At 42.3% G+C, this 24,215-nt stretch overlaps 1 protein-coding gene across 4 annotated transcripts in view; it reads right to left on the bottom strand.

Moving 5' to 3' along the window:
• Window positions 1–41: 41 nt before the first annotated feature.
• The window catches only part of CSGALNACT1 (chondroitin sulfate N-acetylgalactosaminyltransferase 1), a 48,515-nt gene continuing 24,341 nt past the window's right edge, over window positions 42–24,215 (bottom strand). For 3 of the 4 annotated variants that reach the window (XM_064450138.1, XM_064450137.1, XM_064450136.1), the window contains 8 exons: window positions 18,932–19,188; window positions 16,322–17,243; window positions 7,970–8,186; window positions 6,665–6,766; window positions 5,667–5,845; window positions 5,157–5,251; window positions 1,978–2,059; window positions 42–1,634 (listed from right to left, as the gene is read on the bottom strand). In XM_064450138.1, the coding sequence (XP_064306208.1) occupies window positions 1,351–1,634; window positions 1,978–2,059; window positions 5,157–5,251; window positions 5,667–5,845; window positions 6,665–6,766; window positions 7,970–8,186; window positions 16,322–16,955 (1,593 nt within the window). In that variant the 5' untranslated portion in view covers window positions 16,956–17,243; window positions 18,932–19,188 and the 3' untranslated portion in view covers window positions 42–1,350. Of the gene's footprint in view, window positions 1,635–1,977; window positions 2,060–5,156; window positions 5,252–5,666; window positions 5,846–6,664; window positions 6,767–7,969; window positions 8,187–16,321; window positions 17,244–18,931; window positions 19,189–21,698; window positions 21,820–24,215 lie in introns of those variants that run through there. The other variant, XM_064450139.1, reaches the window with a different exon arrangement.

Here is a 24,215-nt window from a genome sequence, read left to right as displayed (position 1 = left end):
TGGAGTTTTTGGCCAGTATATATTAAAATGATAAACAGCAGTCTGCAGTAAAAGAAAATGCTTTATAAAAACAGTAACTCACACTTTCAACAGTTTAGGCAATTGAAAAAAATCTATTAAGGAAGAGGCAAATTTTTAGGATGCACCTATAATTACCATGAGAGAATTTGCAGGGTCCAGTAATTCATCACAAAAATTTATTTTGTTAATTACAAAAAGCTTGCTATGCCCTGGGAAAGATTCTATATTTGGTTTAGAAGGAATACTTTGGTATAAAGTCAGAAAAATGTTCATCAATTTTGGTATCTGACATTCAGAGTTTAAAGCCTCCTGCTGAATCAGTACTGCAAGTTGATACATAATTCCTTTTCTTCAGCATGGTAAAGCTTCTGCCTTCCAGCACCCAGGCTGTGCAGAAAAATGACTTCACTTATCTGAATCCAGTTCCCATCCACAGGAAGCACAGATCTGCCGAGCATTTTCCAAGTGTTGGAAGGCCGTACTCTTCCCTAGTAAGGCTAGAAGTAGAAAACCTGAAGTATGACAAAATAATTCCCAAACAAAACCAGCTTCATTTAAAAATAAATCTTGAGATACTTACAGTATCCTAAAGCAGAAATACACCATCTGATTAATGTGGTACAGACCTGGCTCATTGCTTTTGGTTCACTGTCCACAGAAGGGAACAAACATTACCCTCCAGTGTTTTTTAACATCACACTTGACCGGTAGGGCTTTTTCTTTCTGAATTTTAGAAAGCACTTTGAGGTGACTCCTATCTCTGAATGACCAGGGAATACCCTGTTAGTGCACTGTTGCTGTCCCCCTGCCCCAGCCCCTTAAGGGAAAAAGATTTTTGGTCACTCCATCTTAACCATCGTTAACAGTCAGATGTCCTTCTCAGAGCAGGAGCTCTGTACTTATTCAAAAATAGCCCTTTTTAGATATGTCAGGTTAAATGTAGAAATAACTCGTTATTACTGGCCCACCAAAGGGTCAATCATTTAAATAACTGTACACATCTTACAAATATTTCAATGGAAGAGCACATCCATTTGTTATTGTGATTACCACGCTGGCATTTATGTATGTTCATTGTCTCCGTGACCTTGAATCTCATAAAATGTCCCCCAGAAGCAAGTGCTGAACAGTCAGGCTAATGGAGGACTTAAAAGCCCTATTAAGAAAAGAAACAGGAGAAGGGAGGAAAAGCACTTTCATCTTCTTTTGCTGCCATCCAGCTGGAATCTCCATCCTCCTTCAGTCTCATCCCATCTTTTCTTGTTAGCAACTCATTTCCAAAACACCCTGTAGTCCAATTCAGAGGCTTTTTTGCCTCCCTTTCTGGCTTCATGTCTTCTTATTGCTCAGTTTCTGCCTGTGCAGGTGTGTCTCAATCTCTTGCTTGAAAACAAGCATCCCAAGCTGGCCATGAGAAGCCTCGTTCATGGCCTTGGACTGCATGCACATTTTGTACTGCTCTGGGGTCAGCTCGTCCAGACATTGCTTCTCATGCCACAGATGGAAGAGACCCCTGACTGGCGTTCGGATCACGATGAGGTTGCTGTGAAGGTATTTGCGGTACAGATGTACATCTTCACCACCCCAGCCTTTAATGTCCAGATCAAAGCCACCTGACCAAACAAAATCCAAAATAAAACTAGAAATACATACTAGCACACTACAGCTGTTCTATGGCTCCAGTCAGCCCTTTAAAACAGCCATACCTTCTGCCAACATCAAAGTGTGCAAATTTCCTAGCTTCAAATCTTTTACTATCAGACAAAATTTCTTTATTTGTACTGAGCAGCGTGTAGATTCTGGTAGCCTCTACAGCACCTAGGAATAGTCTGAACATCTAACCAGACCACTGCTGCAAATTAGAGGCATAGACACACTGGCCAAGGAAAGAGAAGCTGATCAGAGTCTTCTATGTTTCAGTAAAAGGGCAGACATATTGGAGTGTATTTTTCTTACCTATGTTGATAAAATCAGATCTGTACTGGCAAGTCATCCCAAAACCAAAGTCTCTCCAAAATCCATTTTCTTTTTTAATAATCTGCATGGAGGGAAAGGAATGTTTATATGGGAGCAGAAATGCTCTCAGTGCGAGCAGGAAACAAATCCCTGAATATGGTCAGAAATAGAGGCACCTGCCCTTTTATTCTTCTCCATATAAACCCATGGCTGATCCTGAACCAGTTTTTGTAGATACTCATTGCATGTTTCTGCCCCAAAACACCAGGTGTGTCATTAGCTGTCATGGATAAACCCCCTGGTATGGAACAATCAGGTTTCACTCTACTCCTGCTGTTGTAGACCAAGTGGAGCAATATCACCTCGCTCTCTGGAGTTTACTTCCCCACAGGCAAAACGTTCTCCAAAATCACTAGTTTCTGCAGGATTCAAATCCGATGTAAGAAACATACTGGTAAACCAGGGAAGCCAGACTCCGCTGTAGAGCAGATGGTGGCATCTGGATTGTGGACCACAAGAGCTTTGGAAGAAAAGAGTGGCTCTAATCTGATCGCACAACTGACAGCTTTTTGATTACCTTAACTCTGATAAAAATTAGGACAGTGGTAAGAATAGTTTTCCATTATAGAACAGCTAAATTCAGCTAAAATTGAAGTCCAGAAATGTTAAGTGGTATATATACATATATATCCCAATAAAGCCTTTGTAATAATGAACGTGCAGCCTACATTACTGAGAGGGACCACAGAAACATTATGTATTACAGGTAGAAAATCAGAGCAGTGAGAAACCATGGCTAGCATTTTCAAATGCAGATATCCAAGTATAAGTCATAATTAATGTGTGTGAGTGACCTAACCCAATTTGGTGAGATATCCAAGAGTTTCAAGGGACTGGGGCATTTAAGTCCTCTAAGCAAGTCAGCAGTACTTTGCTCTCTTGTAGGTCTGGTTACAAACCTACCCCTTAGCAGCTATTTTTGAAAATTTTGGCTTCACTTGCAACAAAGTTACAGAAGATGAGGGGGACAGAGTTTCCATTTCTGGATTTACAAATCCCAGCACTTCCTTTGCCAAAAAAATCCTCTTCCAAAGCAGTCTCTCCTGATTTCTAATTCATGCCTCCCCTTTTGTTCATAACTCTTGTCACTTCAATGACTTTTTTTTATTTTACTGCTCCCATTGCTATCTCTTTCTTTTCTCATTTCTTCTCTCCTTGAAAAAGCCAAACCACTGCAGAAACCAATTAAAAGAAAACAAGATTGTATCCGTCAGGTCTGCCTTGTAACAAGAAATCTCCATAACGATGCCCCTACAGCAAGGTACTCATATGCATTAGCGTTATTATTTCCCATTAGTGCAAGTGGCTGCTGCACAAATCAAATTCTTTCAAAGATTTCTGAAGGCTTTTTTTCTCAGCAGCCCGAGTACCTGGACAGAGAGCTAACACTGTCTTGTTCTAATGGCACAGATCTGGCCTCATGCCCGGGAACTAATGTGGGCTGAAAATTTTAAAATCTACATAAAAATGAGATTGGCAGTAATTCTTTAAATCAAGAAGCTTTTCTGATATAAGCATCGCATTTTATGAATCAAATATTAGCTATAAATATTTGCACAATCCTGACAAGGTACTTTGTGGAATTTATGCTAGCTTGAGAGCTAAACTCTATTTCATTTCCTAAGTGCAGTGCTTACAAGCCTGAGGTTCCCCGATGGGCTCTCAGAGAGAAGAGCTAATAGGAATCCCATGGTACTATCAGAACAAGTTTCCTCTGAGAAAAAAAAAAACAAAAAACAGTGGAAAGGATTTTCCACACTCTTCAGTAAAAAAATTTCCAGCTAGCTGTTAGCTAACGCAGGGATCAGTAGACAAAAAAAAATATTTTAAAATATTTTGGGTGGACTTTTCGAACTCTCATTCTGCATTTTTCTGGAGGGATTGCACAAGGTGAGGGTACTGGACAGAAGGCTGGACTCAGACCCCTAGTGACCTTTTTCAGCTGTGGCTGTTGCTGAGTTCACAACACCCCTAATTCTTACCTGTCAAGAATAACAATACAAGCTGGGATGCTCTGGAGACTGTGTCCAGCCTGGGACAGGACAAGCCCTGATAGGTGCAGTGCCTGGGAGTAAGAGGAGCAGCTGTGGCAGGCTGGGACCTGACTGGCTGCAAAGCTGACTTCTGCTTCAATTTGAAAATTCAGCCGCTTACCAGCACTAGTGGGCAAAGGACTGTGACCTGCTGACTCTGGAGAGAAGCAAGAGGGGAAGGTGTACATAAAGGGAAAACCACCACTTCTATCATCCCTTTAGCTTCAAGACAACAAATGCCAGAGCACAAGAGAATGGAGAACAGCATCTGCAGCAATGGCTCTGCCACTAGCATTCATGTGAACCTGTCATCTGTGTGCTCTGCTTCTTCCTCACAACAGCTTCCTCCTCATCAAGGAGATTCACCTGGGTTTAACTACATGTTTTAATCATATCCCTTATAGCAATTTTTAAAAAAATAATGCTTTGTTCTCACACCAAAGTTAAGCAGGTGAGATGGAAAACAGTGGAGTTATGTTGTGTTACATCAGTGCCAGATTAGAGCCAAGCATGTCATTTGACTCTGAGACAACGTGGTACACTTCAGAAACACACTGTCTGCTCACAGGCAGTTTAATCATGAACTGTGGGACGGGAAAACCCACTGTCAATGTTCAAGTGAGGGAATAACTGTGACAGCGTCTGGAATTCTGTTTTCACTGACTCATCTAAGGATATCTATGTTTTTTACAAATGTCAGCTCTTCAAGATGCAAGCAAAGAAACTATTCAGTCCAAGGAAGAAATGACAGCAAGATCAGGGACTGTGACAGGCCAGGACGGCAAACCATGGAGGAATTGTTTGCTAATTAGAAAATCCCTTCTGGCAGAGAAGCAGACAGGGTTTAAATTCTTAGATTCCATGTATAAAACACCAAACAAGGGCTAAATTTTAACCCTTGTTACCAAGATACTTCCCTGTGAAACTTAACTGCAGAACTCACAGTAAGGTGACTGCTGCAGTTAATTTTGTCTGTGTGGTAGTCACTGTGCACAAGGAATAGGGAAATGCTACCCAAGAGCACATGCACCTTTAAAAATGGCTTTGTCCAAATAAAAGCAGGCATTCAGAGAAGCATGTACTTACCAGCTGCTGTTCTAAAGGTGGGATGGAATCATGGTGGCCATAAATGATACTGGGATTGTACTGGCTGAAGAGAACAGGATAAAACACCTTTTTCCCTGGAAATGACAATGGGTTATTTATTTTTTTAACTATATAAAATACACTTCTTTCTCTTATAAGATGCTGTCCAGGGTCAGACCAAATCCAGACAAAGTCACACAAGTTTTGGACTAGCCTATGTTCTTTGCATAAGAATGTGAATGTGAGGATATAATTAACAAAAATATCCTGTTCCAGAAAACACAGATGCTGAAGGCAAGAAATTAAATCACAATGGGAGCAGGAGTCTTACGACCTTTCAAAAGCCAACCAATGATGGAATTTTTATACAGATCTTAATTAGTTCTCTAAGTTTCAAGAATGATTCACAGCAGCTTCATTACCAATTAACAGACAAGAATACTCTGGTGAAGGCTGTTACACAATAGGTAAAATCTGTTGAAAGACAATACACTTCATGAGTAGCAGTACCTGGCTGTGTGTTCAATCTACAGGAGTTCAGGAATTCAGCTGTGAAGTATATGTCCACGTCGCAAAAAAAGAGAACAACATTGTTTCCTTTCCAAAATCGAGCACCAACATCTAATCCTTTACCCCTGGAAAATTCTTCGTTCAAGTGGATGAAGGTGAAGTTCTTGAAGTTGGCTGACCTAGGAGAAGGAAAATATTCAGCAACTTACCCTGGTCTTCCAGCTCTTAATACAAGTAGGGGTGGGAACCCAATATGAAGTAATTAACGCAGAAATCTGTAGTATCACAGTTCTGAGGGCAGTTTGAGGGAAGAGATGTCCTCCTTAAGTCTTGAGGAGATTTTCACTATGTCTACATTCAGAGTTAGACCTGTGTACGCCTATGCCAGCATTCTTGTCACAGACATTCTTTGGGCAGACTTCACAAAAATCCCAACAAGGCTTAGATGGACAAAAATATCTTTAGTAGGCAAATATAAAATACCTGTGGTTGCATTACTGCACCTATACAAGGGTATTCTTCCCATACGAGATGGTAACAAAAGGCTACACTGCCACATGATCTTTACAAACTCAGCTATGCGAGCAAACACAACAGACCAGACCTGGCTGAAAGCATCTAGCTCCTGTGTGCTCTACTGAAATTGGCTGCACCTGCCTTTGGAAGTCAATTTCCAGTCCTAACAGTTAAAGCCACTTTCAAAAGCACTAAAGAAGTTGCCAGTGTGGGGGAAAAAAAAAAAAAAAAAAAAAAAAAGCTGCACTGAGGTAAATTCAGTAAAATCTGCTTTGAGGTTCTAAAAACCAACATCACAAAACCACAGATATGGGACCGTCAGGGTAACACCGTTTTTATCTGATGCAAAGGAAAGAAAGCCATTTTCTCCAATCTAAATTGAACTTTTTGTCACAACTACAAGTTTGGACAGCTATCTAGTCTCCAATTCGTGCTATGATTGCTGTGTATGAACAGCACACATCAGATGTTCGGGTACTTACTTGGAGGTATTTTCAAGTATCGATTTGACTTCATTCATTTCTTCTTTTCCAAAGTAAACTACAGTGAGGTGAATTCTCCCATCCTGCTGAATGCCCATTTCCCTAGATAACAGAGACAGATTTGTGACTTGTCCCAGAAGTTAGCTTTCTTCAATAACCTACACCCGCTGGGGAAGGCAGAGCAGGGTGAACCTCGAAGGCATTCCTGAGGGCACAACTCACAAAGGGGCTCACTGCCTCTGTCAGATGGGGCCAAAGACTACCAGGCAGATTGGGAAAAAACTCTCTATGCAGTGTTTGTTGTATTAATAGGAGGACACTGTTAAAACAGGCTACCCAACCCCAGGAAGAATGATGAGGCAGGCAATAACTCCAGCACTTAGAAGAATATGGGAAGGGGGATTTTATGGAAGCTATACATACCCTACCTCTTCACCTTGATTTTTTGTAACAGATATTTCAGAGTTCACATCTTTGGCATTTTGTTAAGAAACATTTACTAAAATCTAAGTATCAACCAGAGATCAGGCCAGTAGCCTAAGGGTAGGGCCAAGCTGAACTAATGCTAGACATCAAGCCTCACTTGCACAAAGTTTAGTCAGCAAGAGTTCATCTATAATCAGCAGAGAGATCAGCATGACCAGAGGGTGATTTCTCCCATCCTAAACCAACATCTATCAGATGGCTAATTTAGACAAGGAGCCTATTTTTAGATAGCTGTAATTAGGCAAACCAAATCCCAGTGTAAGAGTCAGTATCTGTTGCTAACACAGCCTTTTCTGGGCAGCTATTTAAAGCTACATCTCAATTAAATTCTCCCTCCAAACATCACCTCTGTTCTGAAAAATAAAAGAAGTCTAAACGTAACTATCCTGAAAGTTCAAATACATTTCCTATTGCCTCTTATAGCCTTAATCTTTTCTCTAATAGGGCCTGGCAAAGTGTCTGGGAGCATTAATTCCCTTTTTCCTTAGAAATGTCTCTCTGCAAATAATGGCATGAAATTCTCACGTTGCCACAGTCGCGTGTGTCCCAACAAAATAGATTGAGACACATAAGCCAGGTACATGCAAATCAGAAACCCTGATGACTGGAATATAAATTGCTTTTGCTGCTAATCACAATGCATTAAGCAGCCAAATGCCTTTCAGCCTCTCTAATCTCAAAAATTACTTCTTAGTGGCACAATGAAATGTTATGTAAAAGTACCATGATTTTTACTGAGTGAAGCCTTGATAACTCCTGAAATTACATCTTACTTTCCAAGTTAGAAAAAGCAAAGGCAGCACTGGAATAGAAACCCACCTGAAATTCTGCATGAATTGCCGAAATTTGCTGGCTCTCTTGGCCAATGGCACAATGACATTAATAAGTGTGTCAGCCACATTGACATTTTCATTTTTCACTTTCATTACAGGACCAAATGGCCGGAATAAAACTATCTTCTTAAACTGATGCTTTGTGTCTCCTTTGAAAGTCAGCTCATACAATGTGCCTTTGTCTTTTTCTGTGCGGTAGATCCCTGCATGAAAACAAGAGAGATATTTTGGATTAAAGCTGGGCTCCTGGGGGGAGATAAAAAAAAAAGGGATGCAGTCTTCATGTGTTACACCTAAGCTGAAAAGGCAGCAGAGGCATGAGCTACTTTTAAACCAGTATGCAACCCACCAGTGTTTGGAGGAAGCTGTCACTCTGGCAAGGACACAGCCCTGGGTTGCAGGAGCTGTTTGGTATTCTCGCAGGCACGTTGCTAGGCTTGGCTGAGTTACACACCCCTGAAGGTTACCAATTGCTCACACTCAGTATAACCCAGCGGACATACTGTCCTTATTTTTCAGACTGCTTCAATTACACACTGCAGGCATGCATGGTAATGGTGATACAAAGAAACTGCGAAAGGCAGCCTGCCTCTCTGCAATTGAGTGATTAGGCCATCTCCCAGAAAAGCAATTTCCTGATGAGCACATTAATTTTCTCCTTTCTGGGAGGTTCTTTGGAAAGTCCCCTAATAAAACTATGCAACTAGGCCCCAGCAGCCATCGACTTCACCCACTGCTGGTCAGGACAAAACTCTCCTGTTACTCAACCCTCAAGAGACTTTTCTTGTCTTTATGGCAACAATGCCCACTCCTGGGCAAGTAATGGTCTGCAAGAATGACAACATGGAGTTTGTCAGAGGCTAGACCCCGGGCACAATCCTGGAGACTTCATTAGACAATAACCAAGGATATTTAATTCATACAAGCATGTACTTATTTCCTGTATGGCATGAACTTTTAACATACGCCATGGGTGAAATTGGTCCCATGCTGAGGGCTGGCCTGCACTCTAAAAGTATTGGTCGTGCCCCACTGAAATGCTATTCTGATACCTTAAACGAGATAAAGTTGGTGAAAAGGCTATAGATCTTACCCATTCTAAATGACACTTCAGTCCCTACAGCGCATACTGAAATAAAGCCTAGATCCGTTAGGTTTAAGAGGGAAAAATTAAATGCTAATACTAACTACTTGTTAAGCCACTGTAAATACCCTAACAACTTCATCAGTAGAAGAGTGTAATTGCATTGCCTTCCATCTCTTGCAGAGACTCAAAGAGACAAGCAAAACATGTCTGGAAGAATATTCCGCTGCTTGACTTGTTTCTTCTTTTTTTTAATCCCCATCTGGTTATGAGGAACAGCTTGACCAAAATAATGCTTGGTTTTTTAATCTTAGTCATTCCCTGATGTGTAACATCGTTGTGCATCCAACCCATAGACTGTCAGCTCTGTCTGTCTTTCTTGTGAAGGTCTGGGTCAAAGGTTTCTCTGGTCAGTGGAGTGACATAAGCCCTTCATCTTGTATTGTAGCTTTTACACTAGTATGTCCAGAACACTCAAAAGGCATGTCACCACACACCGTGAGGTGTGATTTTATCTGGCCAGAGCTCTGTGGACTGTCTTACCTTCACTATCATTGTGTAAGCATTTTATTCTTAATGAACACTTCAGTTGGCTAATACTATATGCAGATTTACTCATCTATTATTCATTTCATGTTTTATTTTTAATATAAGCTGATTCAAGAAATGCTCCAATTGTCCCTCTAGCATAGCAGATTAATCTAATGAGATAGCAGCTCCATCATTCTTTTACTGCTAATCTTTTAAAGCTGTGCCCTTGGTTCTCCCTAGCTTTTTCTATCTAGTCTGCCCAAGGTGCAGACCATCAAGAGTTCTGTTATCGAACTTGAGCCTGCACTTGAGATTATCTGAATGGTGACCTCATAGTCCCTGCATTTCCTCCTCCTGGTGATCAGAGAATGGAAATCTGGGCCTTTGAATTCTGCTCACCCATTCATCCTCACAAAAAGCCTGCTGATGATCCGAGTGCATTGCTGGGTGCGCTCTTTTATTCAGGCCATTTTTGAACACAAGTCTTGCCAAAGAAGTTTGTATTGTGGAAGGTTAAGGTAGCATTTTGACATCAACCTAAACCAAAACCTAAATTAAATCTGATTTGCATTTTCTAGATAGGACTATTTCACACGTTTCAAAGAATCACAGAATGGCAGGGGTTGGAAGGGACCTCTGGAGATCATCTTGTCCAACCCCCCTGCTTGAGCAGGGACACCCAGAGCAGGGGGCACAGGAACGCGTCCAGGCGGGGTTTGAATGCCTCCAGGGAAGGGACTCCACAACCTCCCTGGGCAGCCTGTGCCACTGCTCTGGCACCCGCACAGGAAAGAAGATTCTCCTCATATTGAGGTGGAACTTCCAGTGTCCCAACTTGTGCCCATTGCCCCTTGGCCTGTCATTGGGCACCACTGAAAAGAGTCCAGTTCCATCCTCTTGACACCCACCCTTTAGATATTTATAGGTATTGATAAGATCCCCCCTCAGTCTTCTCCAGGCTGAACAAACCCAGGTCTCTCAGCCTTTCCTCACAAGAGAGATGCTCCAGTCCCCTGATGAACTTCGTAGCTCTCTGCTGGACCCTCTCCAGCATTTCCCTGTGTTTCTTGAACTGGGAAGCCCAGAACTGAACACAGTACTCCAGATGTGGCCTCACTAGGGCGGAGTAGAGGGGGAGGATAACCTCCCTCGACCTGCAGGCCAGACTCCTTTTCGAGCACCCTGGGGATACCGTTGGCCTTCTTGGCCACAAGGGCGCATTGCTGGCTCAGGGTCAACCTGCTGTCCACTAGCACTCCCAGGTCCTCCTCAGCGGAGCTGCTTTCCAGCAGGTCAGCCCCCAGCCTGTACTGGTGCATGGGGTTGAACCTCCCCAAGGGAGGAACTATGTTTGACATAGTGAATTGACATTTTTCATATTAACAAAGATCTAAATTAAATTAACCAATTTAATAATATTTACCATACAACAGCTCAAAGTCTTTGCTTCTACATCCTCTTCTACCCCAGCCAAGAAACAATGACCCCACAAATACCACCTCCCCAGAGATAGGTAATATATTTGTGGAATAAAGGAAGTTTTGCCAAATAAGCAAGAAGCACCTTAAAGCAGAATGCATGTTGTGACCCAAGGGGTCCCTCCTAGTGCTCTACAGACATCAACAGAGGTTGCTTCTATGTCTGCAGTTTTGCTCTTGTTCAGGACTTCTACTACAGCTAAAAAACAAGCAGCTTAGGTGAAGGCAAGGTTCCCTTGTGCAAGAAGGTAATCCAAGAATTTATAATCCTAGCATTTTATCTTTTACAGAATTGTATGCAAGTTTAATGCATGTAATTAAATATGGTTATTCTTGATGCATGTTTAAACCATTTCTTTTCCCCTTTCAAGCATCATCTTTCCTTTTTTAAGTGTCTTCTTTTTAGAAGCAAAGAACAAAGTGATTTGCCCAAGGTCGGGCAGTGAGCCTTGGAAATGAGCCTGAAGGTCTTGAGTCACTCTGGGGACTCACCCAGCAAAACATCCTGCTTTTCACAAGATTTTTCCATTTCCGAAGGCACTACTTCATTTGTGTCCTCAGGACTTCTTATGTGATTCAGAAAGATGCATCAAGCAGCCTCAATTCTAAGAGATGAACTACAAGGAGGGGAAAAAAGTAGTCTGAAAAAAGTAAAACAGAAAACCTTTTCCTGAATAGGTTGCTTCTGAAGTGGAATCCTTGGAAAGGCTAGATGTTCACTATGCATAAAAGAAGGTTAATTGATCGTCTATTGCTTCCATTACAGCAGGTATGTTTCAGGGTATGCACTGTTCCTTTCAGAGGCAGAGAGAAAAGTCAAGGCCTTTGGAAACCCAATGTAAAAAAGTGAACAGGAGCTTTGGGTCAGCAGAGAGACTGGCCCTAAAATGGAGGAAAAGAGCAAGTGAGAAGCAAAAAAAGACCTGGGCTGAAGGGCTGACTAAATGCTCAGTCTTTAGAGCAGCAATTCCCAAGGCTCTCTAAAGAAATGGAAAATACCTGATCTCTATTCAGCAGGGCAGGCAAACAAGTTTCAGAGATCTACTTGGAACATATAACTAGCAAACAGCCATGCAACCTTAACAAAATGCTGCTGAGTAGATGACAACTGTAGCCTCAGTTCCACAGACTGCAGGTTTCAAGACTCCTACTGTCAATAGAAATACTCCCTGGACCCATGCTCGTTACTTAGATGCTGTGGGAACCATTATTAGGATTTATCAGTATTCATTGTCCCCATTTTAACTCAATATTATGGTGGCCTTCCCACTTCACATGCAGTAAAACACAGCATCTTATCCTTTGAGGAAGAGCATCATCCTATTTCCCAACAAGTTTCCAGCACAGAACTGCATCGGGTAGCCCACCACCAGTAGCTGTCAATTTGAGAAAGCAAAGCCACTCCTTTTCACTTGTCTCTGAGACCTTATTTAATATTCCAGTCACTAGATAGCCACATACTTCAGGTAGGAAAATTACGATACAGCATATTTGACAGTGCCATGGCAGGACATTTCTGAAGCAATCCAGGGATTTTCTGAAACCGTTCCTGTTGGGAAAGAGTATCACCAGACAGTGATTATATTCACTTATGGAACACATCACTCAGGCTTGTCAGAGCCTCCAAATTATTATCTCTACCTTTGAGAAAATGAATTACTTCCAAATCTATCCAGCTCTGCTGCCATTTACATAAATTAATGACCAGACCTGTTATTCTGCCCACTGAGCAACTGGCTTTCTATTGGAAACAGAGCAGTCCTTTGCCTGCTTATAATACATGTAAATTTCTGTTCTTTTCCATGTTGTTTCTTACTAACTCCCCATGGCAGAAAACTAGTGAACTTGGTATAGAAGTGGGAGGGGAGAGGGGAGGATTATAGCAGCCTGACAGCCCAAGTGCCTCTGTGAAGAGAGAAGCAGAGCAGCAGCCAGATGGATACGTTTTGGGCCCCAGGGAGAAGGTGTGGTTCTCCTGGTTTTGAATAAGAAAAAATGGAAAATTCCACTACGTGTCAGCTATTACTCCTGGAAGGAGAGCTGTGTGAGAATCCTATCCAAATTTCATGTAACAGCAAATCTGCTCAGAAGGAGTTTAGCTCAGATGTAAGGTACTAGGGTCACAGTCTAATTCCTACACACAAGTTGTTCTGTCTAGAAACTGCAGGGGATGCAACACTTATTTTAAGAGATCCCAGCCACAGAGACAAAACATTTCTGCTTAAATGTAAGAAGTGTTTGAAGAAACATTTTTCCTCTGCAAAGACCAGAATAAAGGCATCAAATGGAAAAGAGGAAGAGATACAGACTCTAATAAAATTTACTGCACCACACCACCACCCTGCCTATTGGCACACAAACTGTTACTGAAAAAGTGATAGCAGATACCAGACAAGAACACAAAAAAATCCACACAAGAGGCCCAAGCAAACAAGAATGACTTGCACCACTCTATATGCTAGTAAGACTTGGGATCAGCAACACCCTTGAGTAAAGCTGGTGTCAAAGGCTTCGCTGAATAGGGCAGAAACAAAGACACAGGTCTCACATCAAGAGAAGCAGTTCAGGTTTTGAATCCTGTCTTTGACCCTTACTACCTGATTTTCATTTCAGCACATCCCTCCACCTGCTCAACCTTAAGATGAGGGCAGTAAGATCCCTCTTACCTTTAACGTAAGAGATGCATACAGCTTTTGCGTGCTGTCATTGCTAAAGCAGCTGGAAGATAAAAAGCTTACAGGGTTAAGTGGTATCACTTTCAGTGCCGACCTGGGCTACATCTCCCAGCAAGCTCCATCTACCCTGGGCGGTTCCAGAAAATTAAAACAGCTGGCTTTGCTGGCTGGGTAACGTTGCTCACAGTTACTGTGTCGCTGGATCGGTACGAAGCTGCCAGAAGCTGCCATGGAATCCAGCCTGTTACTAACTTGTGTAGGCAGTGGCACCTGCAGAGCGCTGTCTCCAAAACAAGTTCTGAGTCCAAACCACACTTGAAATGCAGAATCGGAGCAGAAAACTCAAGTCATCCCCTCCCCTGCTCAAGTTATACAAAGCAATGTATTTTTTTTTGTGCTTTGATTGGCAGTTTTTGCCATTCTCAGAGAATGGTGGATGGGGGAAAAGAGACTGCCAAGAAATGACAGAGACTTCCAAAGGAACTCTGCAGGGAAATCTTCTGCCAAGTCAGCTCTTTGTTTCCAGCCCTGATGCACAGATGCCTGCATTTGCAAACAGATTGGTTTGCACTGCTGAGTAAGAATGAGAATTTGTTACCTTGCACCTATGGAAGCAAGGGCCTGCCCTGCAGGGCTTGCTCCCTCTAGATTATTTCACCAGGGTATGTGAAAACCACCAAGGCCATTCACAGAGCCAGCACCGCAGTGTGCACCCCCTCCGCATGCCTTTCTGCACACCAGGTTCTACCTTGTTTCCCAATGACAGCACTGGTACCCAGGAAAAGACCCTTGATTGTGCATAAAGGCAGGCTCTGAGCAAAAGGATCACATTAACGGAATATTAAGCAATGGATGGCAGGAAACATCTCCTTTCCTCTCAGCCTCTCCCCATGAAAGAGCCGCTGCCAAACAGTCATGCCTGCTTGTTCAGCTCATATAATAAAGAGCAGAAACATATTTGGAAATTATAAACTGAACAACAAACAGACAGGAGGAGACTGGAAGCACATAGCTCCACAATGCATTCAAATGCTGGCAGCCAACAGCACTTCCCAGTTCCCTGCCCATGCCCTGGTCCCATGTCTGAGGAATTTGGTCCCATGTCTGAGGAATTTGACTGGTGTAGAAGAAGTGCCTGGACCAGAGGGGAGCCAGTGTCTGCCTCAACAAGGTCTCCACAGTCTGAACAACTCACGCCCCTGATGTGGGAGGCACCTGCCTGACTGGCAGGTATAACCCAGCCCCGCCTCAAGAACCTGCTGTCTCTCAATGCCATGATCATCACAGAAACATGTACAGGGAGTGGATATGAACAACTGGCCATTACACAACGGCAATAGTTTGTCCTCATCACATGAGGGATGCATTTTGCTCTGCTCTCTTCATAAATATTAGATGAAGAAAACAATCCACCCCAAAATCACTAGTGATTTGGGATAAGCATGGGGGCTGTTGTTCAGCACATTACAGCAGTCATTCCATAAAAGCTAGGCATCTTACTCACATACTCTCTAAGTCTGTAACACAAACATCTGAAACGAGGACACAAGCTCTTCCTCCTAGACTAAATTCAGCTAGGTCAGCTGTGGATTAAATCTCACTTACACAGAACACACTTGAACAACAAGCAGGGAACGTGCCAGTTCCTATGAAGTTAAACTAGGATAGCCATATTAGAAGTAAAAATGTAGCGCTCTCATTGAATGAGAAAGAGTCATGAGCCCTTGGAATCTTGTCTCATATCATGTTTCTGCTGCACACGTTCCAGCCCTTTTAACTCAGAGCTGCTGTGCAGCAGGGGCTAACCTGAACAGGTATCAACCACAGAGACATCACAACTTCTGGAATCCATCTGGTGCCTCTGGCTGGCTGGGAAAAAGCAGCCTGACTGGAAACAAGAAAGCACTTCAGAATTAGTGACAGAAGACGTGAAGTAAAAACTGGCAGCTGTTAAAAGTGACACTTTAAAAATCCATAGTTCCTGTCTCAATACCACAGGTGAAGGTAAAGACTGTTTAGCTAATTTTAGAATCCAAGGGCTAAGGTACACCACTCCCAGTATAGGAGATACCCTGTAAAGGTTAAGCTTTCTTAGACATTTGACGTTATATTTGTTACCAGCTGAGTTACTGAGCTCCTAAGCTGCTGTCCTCAAAACTTATCTTGCCACTCTGACTCTAGCAGAGTCATGCAGGTGGAAGTAAGGGTAACACTGGAGTTCGGATTTGAACTGCAGTTGTCACTCTTAACACTGGTAACAGATCTGGGACTGCAGCCTGGTCATTCACTCCTTGCTTTGTCTGTTCTGAGGCAAGCGCATTAACTAGACACAGTGAGCACACACTGGCGGTCACTGTGAGAGACTGACAGTCTCTGTTGTCAAAGTCCCATTCCCCAGGAAAGCTGCCATTCTGCAGCTGTGCCTGAGACCGCATCACTGGATCACAGGACTAACACTGTCCCAGACATCTGTGCTCTGAGGTAATGCCCATCTCCCTCAGCAACGCAGTCACACCAGAACCCCTCACAAGCCCTACGCAGACCTTCCAACCTGCTGTCTGCATACAAACCTTCAACAAAGTCGGAGGCTGTGTATACACGGTGTTTTGCATTGCCATCCCCCTCTGGATTGTTCAAATTCCCAACAGCTAACTCGATCACCTGTATCAACTCATCTCGCTTATCCTTCCTTACAGGTTTCTCTTCCGGGTGGCGCGTCAGCCCTGTCTCCAGTTGGTACACCTTCTGCAGGGTAAAGCTCTCAAAGGGCACAGCTGCATACTCTGTGGACAGCTTAACACCACTGTGCACCTCTGCTTTGTCTATTTGGGAACGGAGGAAAGCCAGCAGGTTAGCCTGGGCCTTCTCTGGGTTACTGTGTTCAAGCTGAATGTCCAAGGGGTCTGGGTGCTGGTCCTCTATGTTCTTAAGCTGTTCACTCCTGCCCTGGAGCTCAGCCTTCAGTTGGGCAATTTGCTTCTTCAAGCTGATGATGTAGTTGTGGTGCTGCTCTTCTCGCTCTTGCAGAATGACTTCATATCCCTCCTTTGCAGTCGGACTGTGCACCCTGGGCAAGGCAAGCTGTTGGTTGTCACCCTTGGGTGTGCAAGCCAACATATAAACAATAGACACTGAGCAACAGGCCACCACCAGCAGCCCTACAAGTCGGGGGAAAAATAGAATAAATCCTCGTCGGAGCATCATCTCTCAAAAAGCAGAGTCTAACCCCACACATGCAACAGTTCTTATATCCATGCAGTGCCACAGAGGCCCCTGGACTTGGAGCGCTCTTACAAAGATGCATGTATGTGCAGGAACTGGCTTGTCAGCTCTCTTAAAACATGTGCTCTGCCTCTGTAGTGGGCTCTCTCTGGTGTTTACCCAGCAGGACCAGTAGACAAGCTGCAAAGCAGACAGGACACCTCCTGGTCCTCATGTCAACACCTATGCCGCTGCAATGTGATCAGCTGGTGGCGGATGGAGCCTGAGGACCTGAAAGACAAATGACAAGGACAGTCATTCAGGCACACTAGAATTTGGTAATTTAGTGCAGACCATTGAGGGTGTTCTAAGAATTTATCTTGTTTCACAACTGCTCTGGCAGATCTCAGAGCTGTGAAGTGCTTGTGCTAAGACCCAAAAGATGCCAAGACCCTTACGTGGGAAATCCTGTATGCATGCATTTAATTGTAACAAAATGACTTGGCCCATTGACAGTGAAAAACTAGTCTAGGCTTTAAAGCTTGCTTTAGAAGTATTAGGAAGTCATCATCTGTTACTTTCTGGTGAGACATTAGGGCGCTTAGTTCATCCGAGCAATGATGGCCCTCCAAGCGTTCTCAACCCCTGAAGCACTCAAATCTTGAAGGCAGTCAGTCCCACAGCTACAACATACATTTCAGCTTCCAGGCATGTTTTTTCCAAAAACCAGGTGGCCAATGTTGTCCCATTTGAACATATGAAGCCTGACCTGGAGCAGAAATTTGATAACCAAGAAACTAGAAACCATTATCAAAGCCAATTGCTGCAACTAACACTGGCATATCCTGCCAAATGCTGCCATAAAAACCAAAGAACTAGGGATAGGATTTTTCAGGAGCATTCAGACCAAGTCTTACTCAAAATCAGAGGAATCTTTGTTTCCATTTAGGAGGCTGCCATCACTGCACATTGTTATCATTTTAAGGCCTTCCTCTGTTTCTCATAACATTATAAAAAGCCTTGCAACAATGTACAGTACTACTGTGTTTTCCACACATGCTCTGTGCCCAGGAGTGAAGACCACAGAGAAGGTTTAGGGAAACCTGGCTTAGGTATTTTTTAAAATAAGAGAAGTTAAAACTATGAACTTTATAATTTTTAGTAACACTTCCTCAAGTATATTTAGAAACAGGAAAGAAAAATCAGATGACTGAAGATGAATATTGATCTAGCTGTAAGCTACGTTAAAACAACTGCACTGAGAACACTACCAGTGGGATTTTCAAAAACCCTGTTTTGGCCCAAATCCATGCCGATGCAAGGAACTTCTTCATTTACTCAGCTGACAGTAGACTTAGGCCAAGACTGAGTAACATCCTAGATTACACTGTGACACTGCATTGTTAGACTTGAACAAAATCAAATTAACCCCTTGACACTCTCCCCTTGGATGCATGCATGACATTATGACACTGCTTTTGACAACAGAGATTCATAGTGCTTTTGGTCATACATCGTTGTGGGCAGACCCTTAAGTGAAAACAGTTTATCTAAGAATAAGAGTTTCAGAGTTATTTTCAGTTGTCTCTAGTCTTGAGTCAAAGTCTTCTGTAGGACTTTTTAATCAACTGCTACATGACTTCTCCACCCATGTCTTGATTGACTATTACTCTATATACAGCAGTTATGCAGAGATACTTCTGATCTTTGAACTGTTATCAATATTTCATCAGTCTACAGAGCTTCTAGAAAAAAAACCAACACCACCACACTTTTAGAGTAGGAGTTGAAGGGGCTAGAGTTAGAAAACAGAGTGAGAAAAAAATATTCCTGTATTTTTCTCAAAGTAATGCTGAATGTCTGTTATAGTATGTATAGGATTCTCCAGAAAATGTCTGCATTTCAAAGGAAGAATTGTTGATGTAAAAGAAAATACTCAAGCAGCAGGAAAAAGGACAGGATGAAGTTGACACCCTTACCTTTTTGCTGTGATCTTCTCTTTGGAACTTCTTGGTCTGCTACAGCTACTTCTCAGCTTGCCACAATCACTTTCTTTTTATCTACCTTCTTATGCCCTTCCCAGAAAATGCACGTACTATAAAAAGCACTGCCAACCTCAGAACACCTCTTCATTGCTTTCACATTTGCCAGCTGCCGACATCTTCAGTCTGTCTCCAGTGTGGTGAAAGGCCGTAGCGGAGATGCTTCCTATGGATGCACTATAAAAGCTGGCCTCCTGCAATGTAAAGGAGCTTGTCAAAGCAGGGAAAATTAATCTGGGCATTTCTAACTCTACAACAGGTCTGGCTAGAAGACTGCAAGAAGGTAGTGTGCAGAGAGACAGGCTCAGGAAGTGGTAAGATGTAGTACATAAAACACTGCTGTGCTTGTATGCTTCACTTCACACAATTAGTCCATTGACTGAATTGGCAGAAGCTGAACATCACTGAAAGGATTAGTTGTGCTAACATGGTATAAACTGAAATTACATCTCAATGGCTTAGATAAACACGCAATTCCATTTCTATAAGCAGCCACAGATTCGAGTTTTGGGTAAAGAGCTCTTCAAATGTTGACCTTAAAATACATGTGCGTATGTATAGCTACCTTCACTGAAAACATACTGGGTCTCTCTTCAGGGTACGCTTTCTTTCCTGTCTAGTTTTCTGATTTGTAATCTCACCCATCAAAGACGCATCTTTAAAAACACTGCAGGACACTAAATTAAGTGAGCTACTTTGTCCTTTGAACCACCATTCTCATAACAAGAAATTCAGGCCATGGGGATTTCCACCTTCTTCACAGATCTTCTGCCTGGAGGCATCCTGACAACAAGCACTCGTTACTTGCCCTCTGTTGCTAAATCTGTCATATTAAATTGTACTGGTGGCTTTGGTGGCACTGCTTTACAGTGACTGACGTTTAAATATACAGCTGTTGCGGTACTACTATCTCATGGGTATGCTTGTGAAAGCAGTCCCAATCGATGTCAGTGCCAAAAAAAAGCAGATTACTTTAAGTCAACATTGAAGGTGGACACAGCTAAGGTATCTCAGCTGCATGGATGGCAGCAGAAAGCTAGGGATGGTAACTCCTCCTAACAACCGTTCTGTTGATTTCAACAGACCTACACAGTTTCACACCAACTGAAAGAGCCTGAGACGAAGGGGAGACAAACCGAAATGTCAGTTTTTTCCAGGAACTGACAAAAACACCTCTGTATTTCACAACAGTCAGCTGCATCAAGTCGTATTAGTCTATTTACAAAGAGAAGCTTTAATGAATATGCAGTGGCTAATCTGATAGATGAGGAAAAGGACATTAATTCTAAAAAAGCCTGTGTTTGTAAGAACATCTTCAACCTCAGCTCGACCCATTAGCCCAGCCAGAGGTCAGCCCAGCTCACAGAGGTGCTTTTCACTTGTTTTAAAGGAGCCCGGTCCCAAAATGATCTAAACAGAGAAACAGGTTGTCATCACTGCAAGCACTGTGTAAATGGCTCTGCACAGCGGAGGGTGCTGCACCCAGCGCAGGGAGTGGCAAAACTTAAGAAAGTTGGCTGTTTTGAAATTTTGGATGGTATGCACCCGCCACTGTTACTCACAAGCATCTGGATTTTAATGGACTGTACAGGTACAGGAAATTTATCTCTGCACAGAAAAGACAATGTATTTCAAGTCTGAATTTTTGACTCCTCAAAAACAAGCTGAGAATTTGTGCAGAAGAAAGGGACTGAAAACAATGTATCTCTGTATGCGTATCTCCCCTCTGAGCTCTATGCTCTCCTCACTCTCCATGTTGAGGACAGAAATGGATGGCGAAAAAACAGTCGTGTTTGCAGAGGCAGTAATCTCTCAGCACGTATGGCATGGTTGATGACAAATAATTCCATGTTTTCAAGTACTTCCTGCCACAGCTTCCTATTGCAGTTGTAACCCAAACTGGCAACTCCCAGTTTAGCTCACAAAACTTTTTGAAAAAAATTTTTTTTTCTTAATAGAGGCAGTGAATGGCAGAAGCTGCAATTAGTTTTCGTGTAGGTGTTTGAAACATCTTCACTGAGCCTCAGCACATGTTGCAGTGAGATTTCACTAGAAACATATTAATTTCCAAAATGAGCTGAGGGGGGAGGAAACATCTGTTTCACCCAGACTAAGTGCCCTAGAAAAAAAAAAAAAAAAAAAAAGAAACTCTGCAGCCACTTGGCATTTGCCTTGAACTTTTTAATTGCAAGGACTGTGTGTAGCACTGCAGACAAATTAGTCTGCTTTAAATGTTAGGGACAAGATTTTTCCCCCTTAGTCCCCAAAAGACATTCAAGCAACTCAGCAGAACAGGATATGTCACAGGCATTAAAATCTAGTCTCACACAAGTGTTTAAAGTGCATGTGGAGGGAATGCAAAAATAAACTATTTCTCCTTAATGCCAAATCATGATTTCTCAACTACTACTCAGCCTAGTTCACCTGCCTAGGGCTGAATTAAACAAAAGGCTGAATAAAGAAAAGAACCCATCTGACAAAATGACCAGGTGCCCCTTCACAGCCTTCCTGTATTGCCCCATTAAAAACCACACCACTACTCCCTCTTGGGTTGACACTCACACATCCCAAACAAACCACTTAAAATCCTAACATCTGGTTTGCAACTGGCAGAGCACTTGAAACAGAAATAAAGGATTGTTAAGAAATAGCGTTCAGAATCAAAATGCTAAATGCCAATACTTGAGGACAGTAGACAACTTACTGCAAAAATCTTCATTTCCTAATCTTTGATTCCAGAGTCATCTTCAGCAGAAAATCTTACTTGCATTGCCATGTGTACTCTCAAAGAGAAAAGTCTCGGTTTCTAACCCCTCCCACAGACCTCACACTGTTCCCCTCTATAATTTACAATTACAACCTGATATTCTTGCAAATAGGTTACAAGAACTTTAGAAGCAGCCTTAAACAAAACAAGAAACCCTCAAAAGCATTAATGTTCCTGTAAATGCTATGTTTTCCTCTCGTGAGGGAACTGAGAAGTGGCTGGTTTTACATTCAAGATACTGCTATAGGCTTCTCTGAAACTTACAAAACAAATGCAGAAGTCATAACCTTTCCCTTTGTCAGTACTCTGGACCCCAGTGCTGCTAATTTAATTGGTTCCTTCCTACCAAGGTGTTTATCGGCACTGTCTGCCACACCACTTCAGCTGTCCATGTGTACCTGCATTAGACCATCTGCTTACACACAGTCTCAATGCTCGTGAAGGTGACTTTCCCAAAGACAGTCCAGAACAGAAAGCAAGAGGCTCTGAAAGCCTTCTGCTTTTATATGCAGCAAACATGCCAGAGTTGTTTCAACTTTTAGTCATTTTTTCTATTACAGTAGAAATTCAGTAATAATTATTTCTTTTACAGTATCATTATTTATATTTAAAAACCCACTCAAAAGGAGCACTGGGACCCCTTTGTCCTCTCAGTGCATACACATTCTGTGTGTGGGTGTATCAATGTGGATACACACACAAGAGTGAAAGTACCATTGCTTTCCACTCTCCGCTGTAAATCAAACTAAAGTAAAAAACCACAGAAGTTAAACATCAATTAAGTTCTAACTACATCTGAAAAGAACCAATGTAACATCTAAAATTATTTCCACACACCGATAACGTCACTGTTTATTATAAAAAAGAACTATTACTTTAAGTAACTGCAACAACACTCACAGAACTGCTTTCTCTCCCCCAGAACAATGTTATCTGTGAAAGACTTGGCAGTTTTCCACAGATCAATAACCAGCAATTGCAGAGGTCTGTATGAGGAATGTTATTTTTATATGAGACACTCAGATTTCTACCCTACAACCACACCATACTACCCCTCTCTGCTAAACACAGTGACTTGTAGGTATATAAAACCCTCACATCCTCAGTACAGCTGTAGTACTATAGGACACTTCCAAAAGCCTTTACAGGACTCTCCTGGAAGTTTCCACCACTCTATTTACCCTCCAGCAGGCAGCGTGACAGATGCATGCCCTGTCAAGCTCTGAAGAGAAAAAGCGCAGAGAAGAGACGTCAAGCTTGCACTGCTGCTTCAAAGATGCTGTGACTCACAAAGACTGACTCCATGCTACCACAGGAAAGAAATGGTGACGCTTTTCTCTAAAGGACCATTTCTCATTAGTAAGCTCTGACATGAAGTTTTAGGAATTCAGTTGCTCCAAAAGTGTTTTGACCTTTGCTAAAATGGAGATGAAAAATATGCATTTGAGTTGACGTGTTGTTCAGCCTGGTCTTTCAAGAGCAAATTAACGAACCATTACAGCTGCCAGTTCTAAAAATTAATGGTTGGGCTGGACAGCTGAGATGTCCAACTTAGCTGGAAGACTGGCATCTTTTGAACATGACCTTCAATTCAATTTCTTTTAGGTAAGTGCCATCTCAGTTTTGTAGATGTATCAAAGAGGAGCATTATACCCCAATCATGATGCTGCAACAGCCCTATACAACATCGTGGATAGCAGCATACTAACTGAGAATGGTTTCTTTTTACAGGAAACTAGCTAACCAAACAAGGACAAGCTACAGCCAGGGAACAGCTAAAAGATTACTACCCTAATATACTTCATTTTAAGGTCTAATTCAACAACTGCTCTGCATAACACCAAGCTATACCAGCTTGGTATAGTCAGCATAATAAGATGGATAGAACACAAAGACCTTCAGTATTTCACGATTAAAACAAATAATAGGATAATTTTTGCTTATACATTTAAGTCTGGACCTGGGAAAAATGCTCTTACTTCACTTTGAAATGTTTACAGACACACATTCAGTGATTTATACAAGCAAAAGAAAAGTGACTGCCACCACAGGAATGAACAGTCATTCCTTTTAAGAACAAAGATGACCACAGCTCAGGTCAGCAGCAGCAAGGCCTGTAAAAATGAAGGGATCTACACTTATGTAGGGACACACTATGAATTCTTGTGGGTTTAGACCCATCTTTTCATTATTGTGTTACATGATTGTTACTTAAAATATTTTTTGTACAAAGTACATACTAATGTCACTTTATGCCAGGAGCCCTAAGGATTCTGCCACACGTACATTACACAGTATCACAGCCAGACTTTAGATGAAATCTGGAGCCCAGTGCACGTGCACAGACCTGTGACGTAGGTCATGAAAGAGTGAAGGGTTTAGCATGTATCTAATTAAGCAGGAGACTTATTTATCCATTGACAAAAATGCGCAAACATGCATGGCTAAGTTATG

The sequence above is a fragment of the Phalacrocorax carbo genome, chromosome 4, assembly GCF_963921805.1.
Source record: "Phalacrocorax carbo chromosome 4, bPhaCar2.1, whole genome shotgun sequence".
Taxonomy (NCBI): domain Eukaryota; kingdom Metazoa; phylum Chordata; class Aves; order Suliformes; family Phalacrocoracidae; genus Phalacrocorax; species Phalacrocorax carbo.
Note: the sequence above shows the minus strand (reverse complement) of the source record. Positions and strands in the feature narration are given on the sequence as shown.